At 51.1% G+C, this 16,569-nt stretch overlaps 1 protein-coding gene across 1 annotated transcript in view; it reads left to right on the forward strand.

Annotated features, from left to right (window-relative positions):
• Positions 1-16,569, forward strand: part of LOC133353073 (arf-GAP with SH3 domain, ANK repeat and PH domain-containing protein 2-like) — a 111,351-nt gene that overhangs the window by 58,632 nt on the left and 36,150 nt on the right. Inside the window, exons 2-6 of the mRNA XM_061569177.1 lie at positions 6,963-7,035; positions 8,209-8,354; positions 11,339-11,413; positions 15,658-15,707; positions 16,339-16,468. Of these exons, the coding sequence (XP_061425161.1) occupies positions 6,963-7,035; positions 8,209-8,354; positions 11,339-11,413; positions 15,658-15,707; positions 16,339-16,468 (474 nt within the window). The remainder of the gene's footprint in view (positions 1-6,962; positions 7,036-8,208; positions 8,355-11,338; positions 11,414-15,657; positions 15,708-16,338; positions 16,469-16,569) is intronic.

The following is a 16,569-nucleotide window of genomic DNA, read 5'->3' on the forward strand; positions in this document are numbered from 1 at the left end:
CAGACCCAGACTCCACCTGCCGCAGGCTGCTACGGCCCGCGCTCCCAAATCGAGCGGTCACGACCAGGCCCGCCCAGAGGACCGTGGGGCCCCGCTACGCGATGTTGTGGCTGCAGGCTTGCATTCCTGCCCATCTAAAAAAAAATCTATTTTTTTTCGGAGGCCCCTGAGCTTTGTTGTATAGCTGCCCCACCCCTTTCCCCCCCTCCCTCGCCTTTCTCCCCCCATCTTTTCTCCCCCCCCCTCACCCCGAATCAAGCCTGGTCATGGCAGTCGCTCCGATAAACGCCGCACTCCCCCTACGATGGCTCCAACTTCCTCATTCCTTCTCCTCTGAGATATTCCCAACATCCATGTCAGTATTCTCGTCTGTGTCCTTTCAAGCGCTCTTATTTCTCGCTTTAGTGCCCAACGTCACTGTTGTAATAATAAAAAAACGGTGCAAAGGTTGCTGGAAAACAACTGCCTGGGCAAAAAAAAAGACATTTTATTTTAACTGAGAGAAATATATCTAGTCGAAATAACTTCACGTTCGTATTTGTTATCCACTCGCCATGGCTGCGGAAGCAGTCGAAGGCAGAGGAGAAAAACCCACGCCGTAGTTTGTCGTGGCCGTGCCGGATGGCCCTCCGGCGTTGACGGGGTCGTGTGGCGTGGTGCCAGAAGTCGGAGCAACACGTCGGAACATCTTGCCGAACAAACACGCGGCACGACCTGGAAACGCGTCGGGGAGACGCGTGGAATAATTGCAGTCGAGGGCAAAGACAAAAATTCCCTCGTGTAGCCTTTAGCAGACTGTTGGGGCAAGTGCTGTTAGCGAGCTCCTGTGAAGGCCGGAAATGTGGCATACGACGGGGTGGGTGGCCGGCACCACGCCTGGCCGCCTTTGTCCCCCTAGTGGCGATGTTTGCTACACACCACAGCTACACCAGGTTCTTATTTGAGGCCAACCCAGGGGAGGCCCAGAACCGGTTCAGATAATTGTCACCGGTGTCGGCCCAGTGACGAGGATTACGGGCACTGTGGGCCTTCGTCTCCTAGTTGTAGGCTTGAGAGGGGCCTTCAGGCTTAAATTCGAACCGATGAAGTCTAACGTAAGGTTAGGCTTCATAGGTTCGTCATCATCATCATCATCGTCTCATGATCCATGGGCACATAGCCCGCAGATGTTCACTGCACGTTTCTTAATTTGGTGACACTTTCCTCTGCCTTGTGGAAATATGCTCAAGTAGTGGCCAGATCTTTCTGGAACCAATCTCTGATGTCGTCATCGTCAAGCCATTCTCTGTTAGGTCTTCCTCTCGTTCCGGTTCTTTCCATTTTTGCAGAACCCATGCTGCGTGCGCACGATTTTTCTTCCTGGATCGTCACGGCCTGTCCCCCGGGTAGTGGGACCGGCGAGCCCGTCGCAGCGCAACAATTTTTATTCGTGTCGGGAGACATGTGCTTAAGACCGCCGCCGCTGCTGCCGCTCTTTACGGGGTCATTGCGAGCGCGCGTGGCCACCGTTCGTGCTCCCTGTTGAGTAATAAAAACGACCGGTTATTAGAGCCGCATCCGTCAAACAAAATTTCCGCCATATTTTGTTTTCTTCGAATAACGCGGCAGCATTTTTGCCGCCGCGGACGTCTTGCGTCAAGCAACTGTATTTCTGCGAGCACTGTACCTTGTGCTTGGTTAGAGCGTCGCTGCGTTTCATCTCGAGGGAATTCCGCCGGCGTTCCCCCCCACCTCCTCCCACCTCACCCCCACGCGGCCCGGTGTGTGGGGGTAAATCATCGCCGGCGAAAAAAGGGGATCCAGAGCAGAGGGGGACATGTGTGGCACGCTGGCCCTTTTGCGAGCCGCCCGTGCCGACGTAGAGGAGGTTGCCACGGCCAGGGCACCGCGTGGGAAAACGTTTGAGGTCGTTTCGAACGATGCGGGGCAATAACCTGACCACGCGCTGCTGGGGAGAGCCGAACGACTGAGAACAACCCGCCACGGCCATCACGTGCGTCGTGAGAAATTAGCGGCCGTAGCGTGCGGAGTGTGTGGCATGCCCCCCCCCCCCCCCCCCGATCTTCGTAGCTCGGCCTTCATGCGCCTCCACTGCAGTTGCACCGCCTGCACACTATGTGGCAACTGCCCGCCAGTTTTTTGAGACACGCTCAATACAAAAAGCAATGTGTGCGGTTTGTAGAAAATGTTTTCCACCTCGATGAGTGGTATGGTGCTGTGGTTAAACTTCCGTGTCCTTTCCTATTTTGTTCAATAAAAAACAATGGTGCAACGCCCTTCGTCAGTCCGCTGCTGCACAAATGCAACCACTACCACCACCGCCCCTCTTTTACGCCGACCTTTGCCATTCCTACACATGAGTTCGGGTTTTAAAGCGCTCTATCTCTTAGACAGTCCAAAGATTTGCCTATTTCCATCGCTAATGAGTCACCGGGGTGAATGAATGTTCTCTTTCTTAGGGCCGGTGAGACCGTCTAAATCGGGTGTGGTGGTTCAGCCGTTGTGGTTTTTTTTGCTGGCGTTGCCGGCTCTACGCGAGCATCAGTATTTAGGCCTCGTTCACTTGTTGTTGTTCTTTTACTTGATAGATTCCACTCAGAGACCACACATTTTTAGGCTCTGCGGCTTATGCTGTCATGATATCTCCACTAAGAGGGTTAGGGGTCACCAAACCTCTACCCCCGCTCCCCCGTGCCCTCCCCCATTTCACCCTGTACACCTCCTTGTGGCTATGGCCATCCTGAGTTGTCAAAATTGTTTGGGATCGTGAAAAGGGGGAGGTTCCAGGACCGTTTAAAATATCGCTTGTGCCACTGATGTTGGCAATGGGCAGGAATTGAACGCGAGGTCGCTTGGTTCATAGGAGAGTGCGTGAACCAGGATGTTACTGCTGCATCCCCCTCTTCCTATTTTCATCATCAGCCATGGTCATTCCACTTCCAGATGACGGTCTCTGCAATATGCTTCCATATCTGATAATGCTGCTATATAGTATTTCCTGTTTTATGATAGCCTTATGTTTCCCAAAATTTTGTTCAGTTTTTTTTTTAAGAATCTCTATCTGAAGGTGGTCCAATTATTTGCATATTTTCATCGCTAATGAGTCACCGGGGTGAATTCTTTTTTATTTTCTGAAGGCTGGTGAGGCCATCGGCTTGTGGTTTTTTGCTGGCTATGCCGGCTCTAAGCATGAGTATTTAGGCCTGGTTCACTTGTTGTTGTATTACGTTATTGCTTTCCACTTGGGGGCCGCACATGATTAAATTTTGAGCCTTTGTGGCTCATGCTGTCATGATATATCCACTTAGGGGGTCAGGGGTCACCAAACAAAACTTTCCCCCCCCCCCCGCCCCCCAACCTCTTCCAAGGCTTCTGGACAGTGATGAAGCATCGGCTAAAAATGCCCTCTAGAGCTCAATCTAGTGGCGGCCCTGCCGCCAACGGGGATGTGAGCGAGTAATTGCAGGGCTGCGCCTTTTACTTTCTCTACCGAGGACAGAATCGATGGTGCGTGTTTGCACACAGTTATCGCCTATTTCATTGAGACTGCAGGGATGTGTGATGTGTTCTCCGTGTTTCCCAGGATTGCGGTATTCACCCTGTAAAATTGACTTGGAGATATAATGCTGACTGAGAGGAGTGGGTGGGCTTTGGGTTAAGGCTTACGAGTAGATTGTGAGTGACATGCACACTGTGGGCTATAAAGTGACACACACTATTGATTGTGAGTGACACATACACACAGTGGATTGCGCGTGACACATACACACATGCTGAGTGTCGTAAACATCAGTCCGTTGTGTTAACGGAAAACTAATTCTGAGCTTTTGAGTTTGAAGTTGGTGGTGGCGGGGGGTTGTGGGAATCCATTAAAAGCAAAGCCATCAATTTTCACAGCATTTATAGCCCTAATAGCTGCGCACGTTGCCACACTGTGAGCGTGTGTGTGTGTGTGGCGCCGTATTCATATCCATCGTGGCAATTCCGAGCGAGCCGTGTGATTGCAGAAACCCTCCGTCCTGATCGCCTGAGATATTTTCGTGCTCGTGAGATATGCGCCTCAAATGAAGGTGGAGCATGACCGTTTTATATATATATACAGGTAAAAAAAAGTTTTGCTTTAGTAGACGACACTTGAATCCAGAACAGGCACCGCTTAGGCATTGGCGGTTGAACTGTTAAAGCTCCATTGGAACCTTTTGGCATCATCTGGTCCAACCCATGTGAGACTAGGCTCTAAGGAAAGCTGTCTCGGTTGTGGACCAATCAACTTCAAGGACAGTGCATACATTATCAGACTCTTAGTTCTTTCGGTAAAGTCACGTAGGTAAAAAATGAAATTTACAATTAATAAAAAATAAAAACAATAAAAGTATTAATTTTAATTTTATTTTTTACCTACGTGACTTTACCGAAAGAACTATGAGTATGAATCCTTGCAGTTACGAAAGCTTCAAATCTAGAACACATTATCAGAGTTATGTTTTTTGTTTGCATTATGACTGCAGGTATTGTGGTCTATGCAAACATGACTCCTTGTAAAAAAGGTGTCAGTTTTGTTGCCAGATAGAAGGGTAAAAAACCAATTATCACTGTTAAAGCTCTCCAATGCCGATCGGCAGTGGCGTCGTGCGGACAGTCCGTCCCAAGTGCCACGGGAGCTTCTCCAGGGGGAGGGAAGAGTGGGGCGGGGGGCGGGGAACTGAATGCTGAAGGGAATTTAATTTCGAAACTCTTGTGAGGGAATTGAATTCACTTCCAGAAATAAGTTATCGGCACGTAGCCGGGGGGGGGGGGGGGGGGGGGGAAACGTTGTTGCACGTCGATTCGAACGACGTGGGGCAGGACCCCCGAGTGCACGGCGCTGAGAAAGCGTCGCTTAGTCTCGCGGGCGTCGGCAGATTCTGGCAGCATGACGGACGTCGCCTGCTCTCGAGGTGTCCGTGTGCCAAGCACACTCGGTGTTGTGCGCGCCCATCGACCGAAGCCGTTTCACGAGTCATTGTGTCCGCTGTGTCTTGTACAGCGCTGTGAGATTCTCGTCGACGGGCGCTTTGCTTTTTTTTTTGTCCCCCACAAAGAAGTCGTTCTGCAAAAAAGGGAAGGTGCGATTGGCCGGCCTCGTTTCGTGCGTGCCTTTGTACCGTGGCGTCACCGATCCTCTTGGGAGGCGATTTGGGCCTCCCTCCTGTTTGGTCAGTTTTAATGGATTCCCCTTAAAATCGCGTAGCTTCTGAGTACTGTGTTGGTATGTCTGTGGTGGAATTTCCATATAAATCTGGTTTCTGCTTGTATTAGCAAGAAACGTCTTGGTCGGAGAGCCCCTGTAAGAGAGATACCCTAATTGGATTTTTGTTGTAACCATCTGTGCCCAAAGTCGGCTAAATGTGGCATCATATATAGCATCTGCCATCCTGACCGTGTGATTACATTCTGTTTGAGATGCGAACCAGCCGCCTCCCGTCTTCTTTGTAGAACGTGGATGGCCTGTCATTTGGTATAAATCAGCGGCGGCTCTTGGCTTTAAGACCCAAGGACAGAGCAGTTACCGATTATGTTTTAACCGTTTAGTACTAAACTGCATTCAAGGTGCGTGTAATGGTACGTCAGGTGATTATTTTTGCAATTGTGTGGCATTATGGGTAATGTGCCACCACAACGGCGGCGCATAATGAGTTGCTTTACAACAGCGCTGTTTGCGTTTGACCGGTCGCTGTAATTTAGATGGGAGTGCTCTTACCGATAACATCTGGCAACAAACCGACATTTGTTTAACAGGCCTGACTGCTGATGAGATCCCGGAAGGTTGAAACCGTTGCCGAGTTTTTCTGCTGGCGTAATATAGTTCTTGAAAGTCAATAGAGCAATAGGCCTATATATTTATTTATATATGGAGACGCATTACACAATTCTGTTTATGTAGCAGCACTTGCACGCAGTACGTACGGAAGGTGCGTTGGCAAAACCCGAGCGGAAAACGGAGAGATGACGAGGCTGGCAGAGCAAGCGCGCTGCGAAGATATATAGATTTGCATTTTTTAAAACGTCCGAGTGACAAGTAAAAATACAAAACCCCGAGACGAGCAAAAGCAAGTGGCAACTCTCCTGGCAGCCTCGTAGGGAGACGTCACTGGCGGCGGTGACACCGCGGGTCACTGGTTTGTAGCCGAGACTCCCCGAGAAATGCGACAGCCTCATCGGCCTCGCAGGGAGGAGGAGAGGCTGCGGTTTACGGCTTCTTCCCGGCGGGGAGCGGCTGCCGCGTAAAATAGGTCACCGTTTAAATGTTCCTTTGACAATTGCACGATACTAGGGGGAAGTGAAACGCGTACGGTAGCGTGATGTTAACTACCTCGCCTGGTATACAGGAAGTCGTGGGCTCGATCCTGACCCTGACGCCTGCTGTATGTGTCTGGAGTTTGAATGTTCTCCCCCGTGGTCGCGTGGATGTTTCTCCGGATCCTCCGGTTGTTCCCTCCACGTTTAGAAACATGCATTTACAGCATTTTGGCTGCGATAAATTTGTACGCGATAAGCCACGTCGTGGCTATCATTTGTGGTCGGTTCGCTTCTGAAAAAGAGCTATGTAGCTCAGTGGGCCTTACCCCTGGTAAAATAAAATAAATAGTTTAATAGTTTAGTTTAAACAGTACATCCCGACTCCCGCTGGAACACCTACTTCCCAAATTGATGCCTTATTTAAAAAGAGAAGAAAACGCACGTACAACGGGTTAACTTTCATACGGAGCAGGGTATTTGGCATTATGGTGACAGATATGTGTGTGTGTGCGTGGGTTGAAAATGTGAATCGGTGGTGTAATGGTTGGCGCACGATTGCCTCCGCTTTGAGCACCCTGTTTAATCATCGTCGGCCTTAACAGGCACTCGCTCACCGCGGTCGCTTTGAAAGTTCGTCGCCTAAATGGGGATCTTTGTCCGCCCGCGTCTCTGTGTGTGTGCAGTACCTGGATTTAGACCGGGCCGCGCTGCAAAAAATGAAGAAGTCGATTAAAGCCATCCAAACGTCCGGGCAATGTGAGTTCTTTTGCGCCCGATCCACAAATGCACGATTTTGTAACCCTGAAACGGAGCAGGTGTCCTACGTTCCGAACGCTGGATGTCGCATTTCGTACACGCATGATTTCTATCGGATGTTCTCTAATTGTGTTGTTGTCAAGGTTCAAGAAAACCGATCCTGAACTACAATTTCGGGTTGCGCAACAGCGGAAACATACGCGTTTTGAATGCTGCGTGTCACGTGTTGCATACACGCTGGAAACAATTCCTTACGTTTTCTCCACTCTAGTTAATGTTGTTGTCAAGCAGAAGCTCAATACGGCTAATGGGTTGAGGATGTTGTTGTTGTTGCTGCTGCTGTCTGCCATTTGCTGCGAGTTAATAAGTTCTGTCTCAATGACGGGGACAGATACAATGCAGTTGGTGGTTGTAAATACTTGGCAGTGAGACGGTGTCAATATATATACGCATACATATTGCGTAGCTCTGTGATACACCGTCTTTCTTGTTCCTTGTAATTAACATGTATCCGTTTTATTCCGCGTGCAGTCGAAGTTAAATGCTTAATTAAAACACACGGGTGGCATTTAATAAAGCGGATGTGTTTTTTTTTTGCCGTCACAATGTCGCCTTTAATTTACGCGTACTTCTAATATAATGGCAGGCTTTCAAATTTACGAAGATGCAGGCAAAATCCACTCTCTACTCATTTGTATTAATCACTTTCTTTGGCTGTTAAAGAGGGGGCGGGGGGGGTAGGGTCGGGAGCCAGGGGGGGGTAGATGACACGGTGGTTCGCGCACTGTGCTATGAACCGGGCAGTCTGAGTTCGATTCCCGTCCACGGCTAACGTCAGCGGCGAGTGACGCCTTCAACCAGCCCGCACTGGTGGCCAGCTTGGTGAATTGTGATTGGGCGAAAAAAAGACCACTTGACCGACACCACATGGGGACGCCTGCGTGCAGTGGTGGGTTGACGAAGGTGCTGTAAACGTTAGGGTGGGCGCGAATTGACCCGAGCCGAGAGTCTCCAGTGCTGCCGCCCAGTTATGGTGCCAACGTTGACGAGCCAATGTTCGCATGTGGCCGGAGAACCGTTGGTCAAAAAACTTTGGCCCCCGACCGACGTGCCGCGTTTCTCCGGGTGGTCGTGCCGTGTGACGCCGTTTTCGTGCGCCCATGCCTCCCGCAGCCCACGTGGAGAACGAGGAGGCGTACACGCTGTCGCTGGACAAGGTGGGCACCAACCTGATGAGCCGGGACGACCCGAACCTGGGGGCGGCCTTCCTCAAGTTCTCCGTGTTCACCAAGGAGCTCACCTCTCTGCTCAAGAATCTGGTGCGTCCGCGCCAGCTTCAAACTGCATGCGTTGCGATGTGCACTTGAATAATAATATAAACTATTTAAATTTTACTAAGTAAGGCCCCCCACTGAGCTATGTAGCTCGTTTTCAGAAGCCACCTGGCCACGAATGACAGCTCAACAAAGCGGTTTATCACGTGGACATTTATAGCGGCCAAATACTCTAAACGCACGTTAATTCTAAATGTGGGGAGAAAAACTGGAGGACGCAGAGAAAAGTCTACACGGCCACGGGGAGAGAGACGCACAAACTCCAAATATACCGGCATCACGGTCAGGATCGAACCCACGACCTCCACCATACCAGGAGAGGTATTAAACATCTCGCCACTGTGACGCCCAATAAATTAGTCAAGAGAGCGCTGCCCCCCCACCCAGGTTTAAACACCTGAAACGACCGAATAATAATTTGGCGCTGCCCACGCACGGATCGGCTAGTGAAGTCTTCCCTCGCTGGAATTTCTGTCAATGCCAGGCCGTGACCGCCAACAATGCGGACGGCGGGCAGCGACGTGGCGACGCTATTTTAATGACGTCCCCTCCCCAACTCCCCCGCACTCCCTTCCGGCCGAGCGCCGGCACTGAATGGCACTCGGCATCTCGCTTGGCACCGTGGGGGGTGAGGGTGGGGGGGTCTAGGGCTTTGACCGAGTTTTCTGCGGATCCCTTCACATGAAGTCATCGGCTCTCTGTGCGCAGAACGTGGGCGTTCATTAAGGGTTGTGACGAAGCCGCGTTTTTGTCTTCTTCTTAAATCAGAACGGCACGAATTCTTGTTATTTTTTTTGTAAAAAGATGGAATGCGGGGGTCCGGGAACCGTCACACAGCGGAGTGCCACGCAGCCTCCGTTGCAATGGAGGGATCCCAGTTAGCAGTGCCTTGAAGATGGAGATGTAGAATATGTTATTGCCGCGTGGGTGGCTCACGAAAAAGGGGTAAAAGAGAAAAAAAACTACGTGGCGCGCACAGTGTCGCATGAATAAAACATTGTCTTGTGCAGGCTTTGTGAGCATATGTAGGCTGCCTGTAGAACGCACGTGGCTACGTGCGTGTGTGTGTGGCTACGTGCGTGTGTGTGGCTACGTGCGTGTGTGTGTGGCTACGTGCGTGTCTGCATCTTCGTGGAAGAGGCGTTGGCGCAGGGGTTGGTGCATTGCGCTACGAACCCGGCGACCCGAGTTCGATTCCCGCTCACGGCCAACACTGGTGACGATTATCTGAACCGCTTCTGGGCCCTCCCCCCCCCCCCCAGGTGGACTCGGCCTCAAATGAGTACCTGGTGCGGCGTGTAAACATCGCCCCTCGGGAGGCAAAGGCGGCCGGGCGTGGTGCTGGCCACCCATTCGCTCATGTACCGTGCCGATATTTGAGTGCTTGCTATAACAGCACTTGCCCCAAAAGTCTACTAAGGCTGTACGGGGGAGCTTTGTCTTTGTATGTGCTTGATATAGAACAATCCCTTTAGTTCCCCAGAAAATCCTCACCAAGTCTCAAGGCTCCTTTTTCAGAAGGGCGCAGCTCTGGGTTGTTTGTCCAGTTTCATTACCGAGCGTTTAGCTCAAAGAAGGAAAACTGAGTAACCGGGGAAAACCGCCGCGCATACAAAGCGGTGACTCAAGGCATTGCGCAGGTAGATTCAAGAATCCATAGCTGCAGTGCTTTCTCATGGCCGCTTGGCATTTAAAGTCTGTAACACCTCGTATGCAAGGGCAGTCAATCATCCAACTTCTCCATAATAGAGGTTTTTTTTTGGGTTAGATCGGTAATATAAATGCGGTGTTAAACCCGCCTACCACCCGACACAGCCAATTAGTAAGGTTTGTCACGTAAACGGAACACGCCAATTCGTTAATAGTACAGCACACCGGTGTGTTGGAGAGTAAACCCACAGCATTTACAGTTCGATAATTACAACTAGCATCATTAGGCTACAGCCAGATTTGTGGAGAAGTCCTCCTGTTTAACCCAATCAACCATGCCAATTCTAACCCAATAAACTGTAATAGCCTACGTGTGAAACCATCCAGCATCTATCCTCGCAAATAGCAGATGGCTGTGCCTACTGGCTACTGGACATCTGTGAAAAATAGCTTCATAGCTCATCGGATTCCTCTTGCAGTATAAATACATATTCTGATTTTCACTCCCTTCGGCAACTGTGGCTCACTGTCAACAACCGCATCCCAGCATCAGACGGATGCTGCGGATAGCTTGTGCAACGAATTGGAGACTCGAATGCTCGCTCGCTCATCACTTAAACACTCACAACACTCTTGCAACGCACTCACCCACGCGCACGCCCACACGCTCGCTCATTCGCACGTGACTAATGCACACGAGGAAACTCGACGACACTCCACAGTCCGAACGTGGTGAACAAATCAAACAATGGGACATCGACGTGACCTGCTCTCCCACTTGCATCTTTACGCATTTCCCGGAATCGTCTCTGAGATTCACTCCGCGCCTCCCGAAGCTCTTGACACCGCACGGCAGAAGGTTGCTTTTCTTCCATATGATGTCATCGTCATTGTGACTGACCAAGTGCAACCCCCCTTAAATTCCTGAGCTCCGATGTTATATAGAGGGCAATAGAGGTGATGTTGTCGTGTGTGTGTGTGTGCGTTTGGTGGGACCGTGGGAGCGGTGCTGCATTGGTTAGCGCACGGCGATTTGAACCCAGTGACCTGAGTTCCATTCCCCACCACGGCTAACATCGTTGGCGAATACCTGAACCAGTCCCTGGGCGTCGCCTTGTGTCAACTCAACCTGATGTGCTGTGCGTGGCCCTGGCCACAGCAACCGATTATGCACCGTGGCTGACCCTTCATAGGTGCTGCTACTCGCTAGCAGCATTTGCCCCGACAGTCCATTCCAGGCTGTACGGGGGAGGGGGGCGGGGCGGTGGGGAGCGATCTTTGTCTGTGTCTTGACTGCGGTGATGTCGCTGCGCATGCAGGTGCAGAACATGAGCAACATCGTCGTCTTCCCCCTCGACTGCCTACTCAAGGGGGACCTCAAGGGCGCCAAAGGGGTACAGGACGCTCTGCGGACTCTCACCGGATGTCGCTCGCAAACGTCTCCTCGCTTGCGCTTCCTGCGGTTTTAGTCTGGAAGACATTTTTTTTTCTGAAGCTCTGTTCGACTGTTGTAACAAAAAACTGTTTTTTTAATTTGACACGGTAAGGTCAAATTAAAAATAATAATGTTATTTCAATTTTTTGCAATTTGACCAGGTAAGGTTAAATGAAAAAACGGCTTTTTTATTTGACCAGGTAAGGCCCACTGAGTTGTGTATGGCTCTTTTCAGGAGCGACCTGGCCACAAAATGACGGCATAACGAAGTTGGCTCATCTCGTGGAAATGTTTAGCGGCCAAATACTCTAAACGCGTGATGTGGATTCTCAGTGTGAAGGCAAACACCGGAAAACCTCGAGAAAAAAAATTCAGGCTACCATGCGGAGAGAACATGCAAACTCCAAATATACAGGCGTCAGGGTCGGAATATAGCCCACGACCTCGTGTATACCAGGCGAGGTAGCTAACAGCTCACCACCGCAGCGCCCCAGAAAGTGATTGCAGACCGAATGAGTAAGTATGAAACGTAGTAGGATATCGTTCCCTATCTAGATTTACTAAGCGCCTTTATCCAAGGCGCTTTACGGCAACAACAAAAAATTGTGCGTATGGTGATAGTGGTTGAGATAGAGTGGGGTTATTAGAAGTGGTGGTGTTGTCATGGTGATAGCTGGGAGAGCAGGGAGAGGAGAGGTTACACTCGTGCCTCACAGAAGAAGCACCTGGGTTCGATTCCCAACTTGAGTGTCTTTGTGTATGGAGTCAGAATGTTCTGCACGGGTCTCCTCCTAGGTTACAAACAGTGTGCACCGAATAGAATACAATAACAGGTGTTATAGGCCGTGTTGGGCGACGCGGGTAATAGAAGGCATCCGGCACGCTACATCCTCTGTACATCTCGCTATGGCTGTGGCAATTCGTCGCTGTACCACCTGCCAGTCAACAGTAGCCCAAAACTATTAACCTCTGCACACATGCAATATATTCAGAGTCCACACGCGTGTAGCGGTTTGCGCCGCTGCGCTACGAACCCGGGGACCCGATTTCGCTCCCCGCTCACGGCCAACATCAGTGACGATTATCTGAAGCGGTCCTGGGCTTCCCCTAGGTCGACTCAGCCTCAAATGAGTACCACGATGCGGTGTGTAGACATCAACACTGGGGAGACGAAGGCGGTCGGGCGTGGTGCTGGCCACCCACCCCCTCGTGTGCCTTGCCGGCCTTCATAGGTGCTCGCTAACAGCACTTGTCCCTAAGTCTTTTGAAGGCTATACGGGGATCTTCATCTTTTTTTTGTATACCCTTGACTACCAAACGACCGCTCCACAATGTCCTTATACAATCTCTGTCTGGATTAGAGATGCCTCGTAGAGTTCAGTTGTAATTCCACTCTTGTGCAGATTATGTGCGCTATTTATATCTGCGACCAGCAGCCGCTAGGAGTATTGAGCACGCCCCCTGGTGGTCGTTACAAAAACACGGAACAACAATTAATCATATTCTTGGTTCAAAATTTAACAATTCATCAGTTCATGCGACGTGAAGTCCACGATGAACTTCTTTTGCACCGTACGTAGCCAACCGCACCAATCGGAGATGCCGGGGAAGGACAACAAACTAAACACAAAAAGCAACAATTTATTTTCTAAAATAATGATACAATTATTTTGTAAGCTTGTCGATTAGATATTAATTGCAATATTTAGAATTTATCCTGGAAAGCATCGCAGTTATCAGACTGATTTTCTAATTTGAGTGTTTGGTAATATTTTACACTCGGTTTTTTTTTGTTCCCTAAGTTTCATTGTATGCATCTAACCCCACTGGAGCTTCAAGAATACAATATAAATTTCCTAATTTTTTTTTTAAATGCTCCGAATTACAACTAATTTGTAAAATAGCGCATATAATTCATTTCTTAACATCTAAAACATCACCCACTTCTCGGTTCATCGTATATTCCTGCACTTTGGGGTGTGGTGCATGGCTTAATTTCATCCAGTTCTGTCCGGGTCGGCGATCCGGCGGATATTTTCTGCACCCGGCACACCACATCCAGAATGTTCCTCTCGTTGTGGATACCGAATCGTGCGCCACCTCCAGTCTCTACGGGCGGCCCGGGAATATTCTCCAGTGAGAAATGAAGCCGCGAGAGCGAATGGATTCTGCCGAACTCCTGCAGCTGCGGTGGCTGTGGGGATAGATGCTGCTGCTGCGGCCTCAGCCAAGGTGCAGCTGTGTTGCTTGAAAAAATAACTCCTGGTCTCAATGGGCACTGAGCCAATGATAAACAAATGTGATCTTAGCACCATCGTCATCACCATTGTCATCGGCCCTGATCGGTTCACTGCTAGATGAAGACGTTCCCTGCGACGATCCGTCCGGCCACCCGCGCACGCACGCGAGCTGATTTCGTCGCTTCATCTCCACGATGGGCCGCCCTCTCCCCGCATTGCGGTTCATCGTAATCGGTTGCCGCTTCGATGCGGTGGCATCGGAAAATTATTCCAAAGTGCGCGCAACGGGTAATCCACACCGCCCGGATGCCCACGCCGCCCGGCGGTGTCCCGGCGGGACGATTGTTACGATTGTAAAGGGGACGCATTAACGGCTGCGCCGATGCCGCGTTTACTCACAGCGCGTCGTATAATGAATAGCGGCGCGCGAGCCGTTCATGGCCGTCACTCTCTCTGCTTGTGGCCCTGACGGCTGCCACGTCCGCGTGGGGGGGGGGGGGTGATGGGGGTCGGAGGTTAGGCGTGCCGCGAAACGTTTAATGGCTCCGTCGCGAGTTGTCATAAAAAAAAAGTGCCGCAGCTGTTTATTCTTACTGATGCGCGCGCATTTGCGGAACGAGTACGTTTTTATAACGCGTGTCAAACGTGCTGATGGATGTCCGCTCGCTCGGTGCCAGGTGGTGGGGGGGTGGGGTGGCGGAGAAGGCGTGGGGGGATTTTTTGAGCAACCGGCGTTTGTCGGTCGTTGTCGGTGGTTGTCGCTCCTCGCTGCGACCGCACGTCTCCCTCGCTCGGCAACGTCACGGCCAACTGCGATGCCGCCGCCTTTCCAGCTCGACAGCTGAAGTGACGCTGCGATTCATCGGCAAGTCTAGCCCAGCGTTCTTCATTGCAAGGCCCGCGGGCCACTGGCGGCCCCCCGTGGTCTTTAGTGCGGCGCCTGACGTGCGCCCCCCGACAATACACAACAAACGTGAAAATACCCCGTCATGCTGTCAAACCCCCAAAGGTTTCAAACGTGTGGTGGCCCCCCTCACACTGATGATGTCTTATCGGCGAAAGTGGGGCCCCCCTCCTTTGAAAATTAGTGAAGAAAATTGTTCTAGCCACTTGACCCATTCGCGTTGTGAGCGAGCGGCGCTTTAATCCTTTTTTGTTCAAGGCGCCTTTGCGTTGTCGTGCTTAAAACACATGCCCCCCCCCCCCTGCGGTGAAAGTGGCGTTTGTTACGGTTTTGATGAAATGCTAATTGTGGAGCCGCTTTACCAGAGTACGTTGTTGTGCAATTAATGGCCGTTTGGCAAGGCATTTAAAGACGCTGCCAAAAATAATTGGCGTTTTCTTTTTTTAATTGAGTCGTCGCTAGCAAAACGACGATAAGCAACCCGGCAAACCGAGAGCAGCAGCCAGGAGCCTTGCATGCCTTGTCGTTTTCGAATTTTGGCGGTGCGTCGCGTCAATGTAACATTTTTGGTTTGGAGACGTCACCGGTGATCTTACGAGCCTGCGCGACGCCGTGAATGTGCGCGTTCTCGTGTTGCCGCGCAGACATCGCCGTAATTATGCCGTGCGTGCGTCATAATATTTATCGCCTGGCGGGTAATTGCGCGTTAAGGAAATATGGGTCAACGTAAAAAAATACACGAAGTTCAGACCTTACACGCGTAATAACTCCTTAGGCAAATTAGCTGGATTATTCGGTCATTCAGTTTCTGCAATCTGCCCTGCCCAGTATTGTGCCCCTTGGGATCCGTGAAGGTCACGGTGCTTAGCTTGCTTGACAATAAGGAGTTAAATCGACGTGCCACATGCTGGGATGGTAATGTGTTCGTGACAATGCCCAGAGGGGCTTTGTGCGCCCAGGCGATAGCTCCGTCGCCACTCGGCCACGCTCTGCGAGCACGCGATTTTCACTCTCACAGCCTCCTCATTCGTGCTCCTTGTCCGTTTGTATTTTTTTCAGGACCTCAAGAAGCCATTCGACAAAGCGTGGAAGGACTATGAGACAAAGTTGTAAGTGTCTCTCTGCTGTCTTCGTGTAGGTTGGGCTACGTGAGAGGGAAAAGATCGATTTGTTTTTTTAATCGGCACAGTTTTTTAGGCCTGCGCGCACCGCTCCTCGCCACTGTACCTGGGCTCATCGTGACGGTCACGGGAGGGTGTGGGTGGTAGGGGGGTGTCGGTGGTAGTACAGTGGTTAGCGCTGCACTACGAACCCGGGAACCTGAGTTCAATTCCGCTCACGGCCAACACCGGTGGCGATTATCTGAACCGGTCCTGGACCTCCTCTGGGTTGACTCAGCCTCAAATGAGTACCTGGTGCGGTGCGTAAACATGACCACTAGGGAAAGAAAGGTGGTCAGGGTGTGGTGCTGGCCACCCACCCCCTCGTGTACCGTGCCGGCTTTAATAGGTGCCCGCTAACAGCACTTGCCCTAACAGTCTGTTAAGGCTATACGGGCGATCTTTGCATTTGTGGGTGGTAGGGGACGGGGGTGGGGGCACTTCTGAAATGTATATCTTTTAAGCAGGGCACTGCATTAATAACAAGTCAATAAAAAAGTCGGTGTATATATTTTCCTGGTTGAACGTCAACCCGCCACCGAGCGCGGGCCCAGCGCAACGCTTCCAATGTCGCTCGCAGCCTCAAGATCGAGAAGGAGAAGAAGGAGCACGCGAGGCAGCACGGCATGATCCGCACCGAGATCACGGGCGCCGAGATCGCCGAGGACATGGAGAAGGAGCGCCGCGTCTTCCAGCTGCAGATGTGCGAGGTAGCCGAGCCACGGCCGCCGTCTCGCCGCGCACGCCGCTCCCCGACACGCACGCACTGCACTGCGAACACAAAGGTCTCCCCGTTCTCGCCTGTTGTTGG

The sequence above is a fragment of the Lethenteron reissneri genome, chromosome 42 (assembly GCF_015708825.2).
Source record: "Lethenteron reissneri isolate LAM-NWPU_2019-01 chromosome 42, ASM1570882v1, whole genome shotgun sequence".
NCBI classification, from domain to species: Eukaryota; Metazoa; Chordata; class Hyperoartia; order Petromyzontiformes; family Petromyzontidae; genus Lethenteron; species Lethenteron reissneri.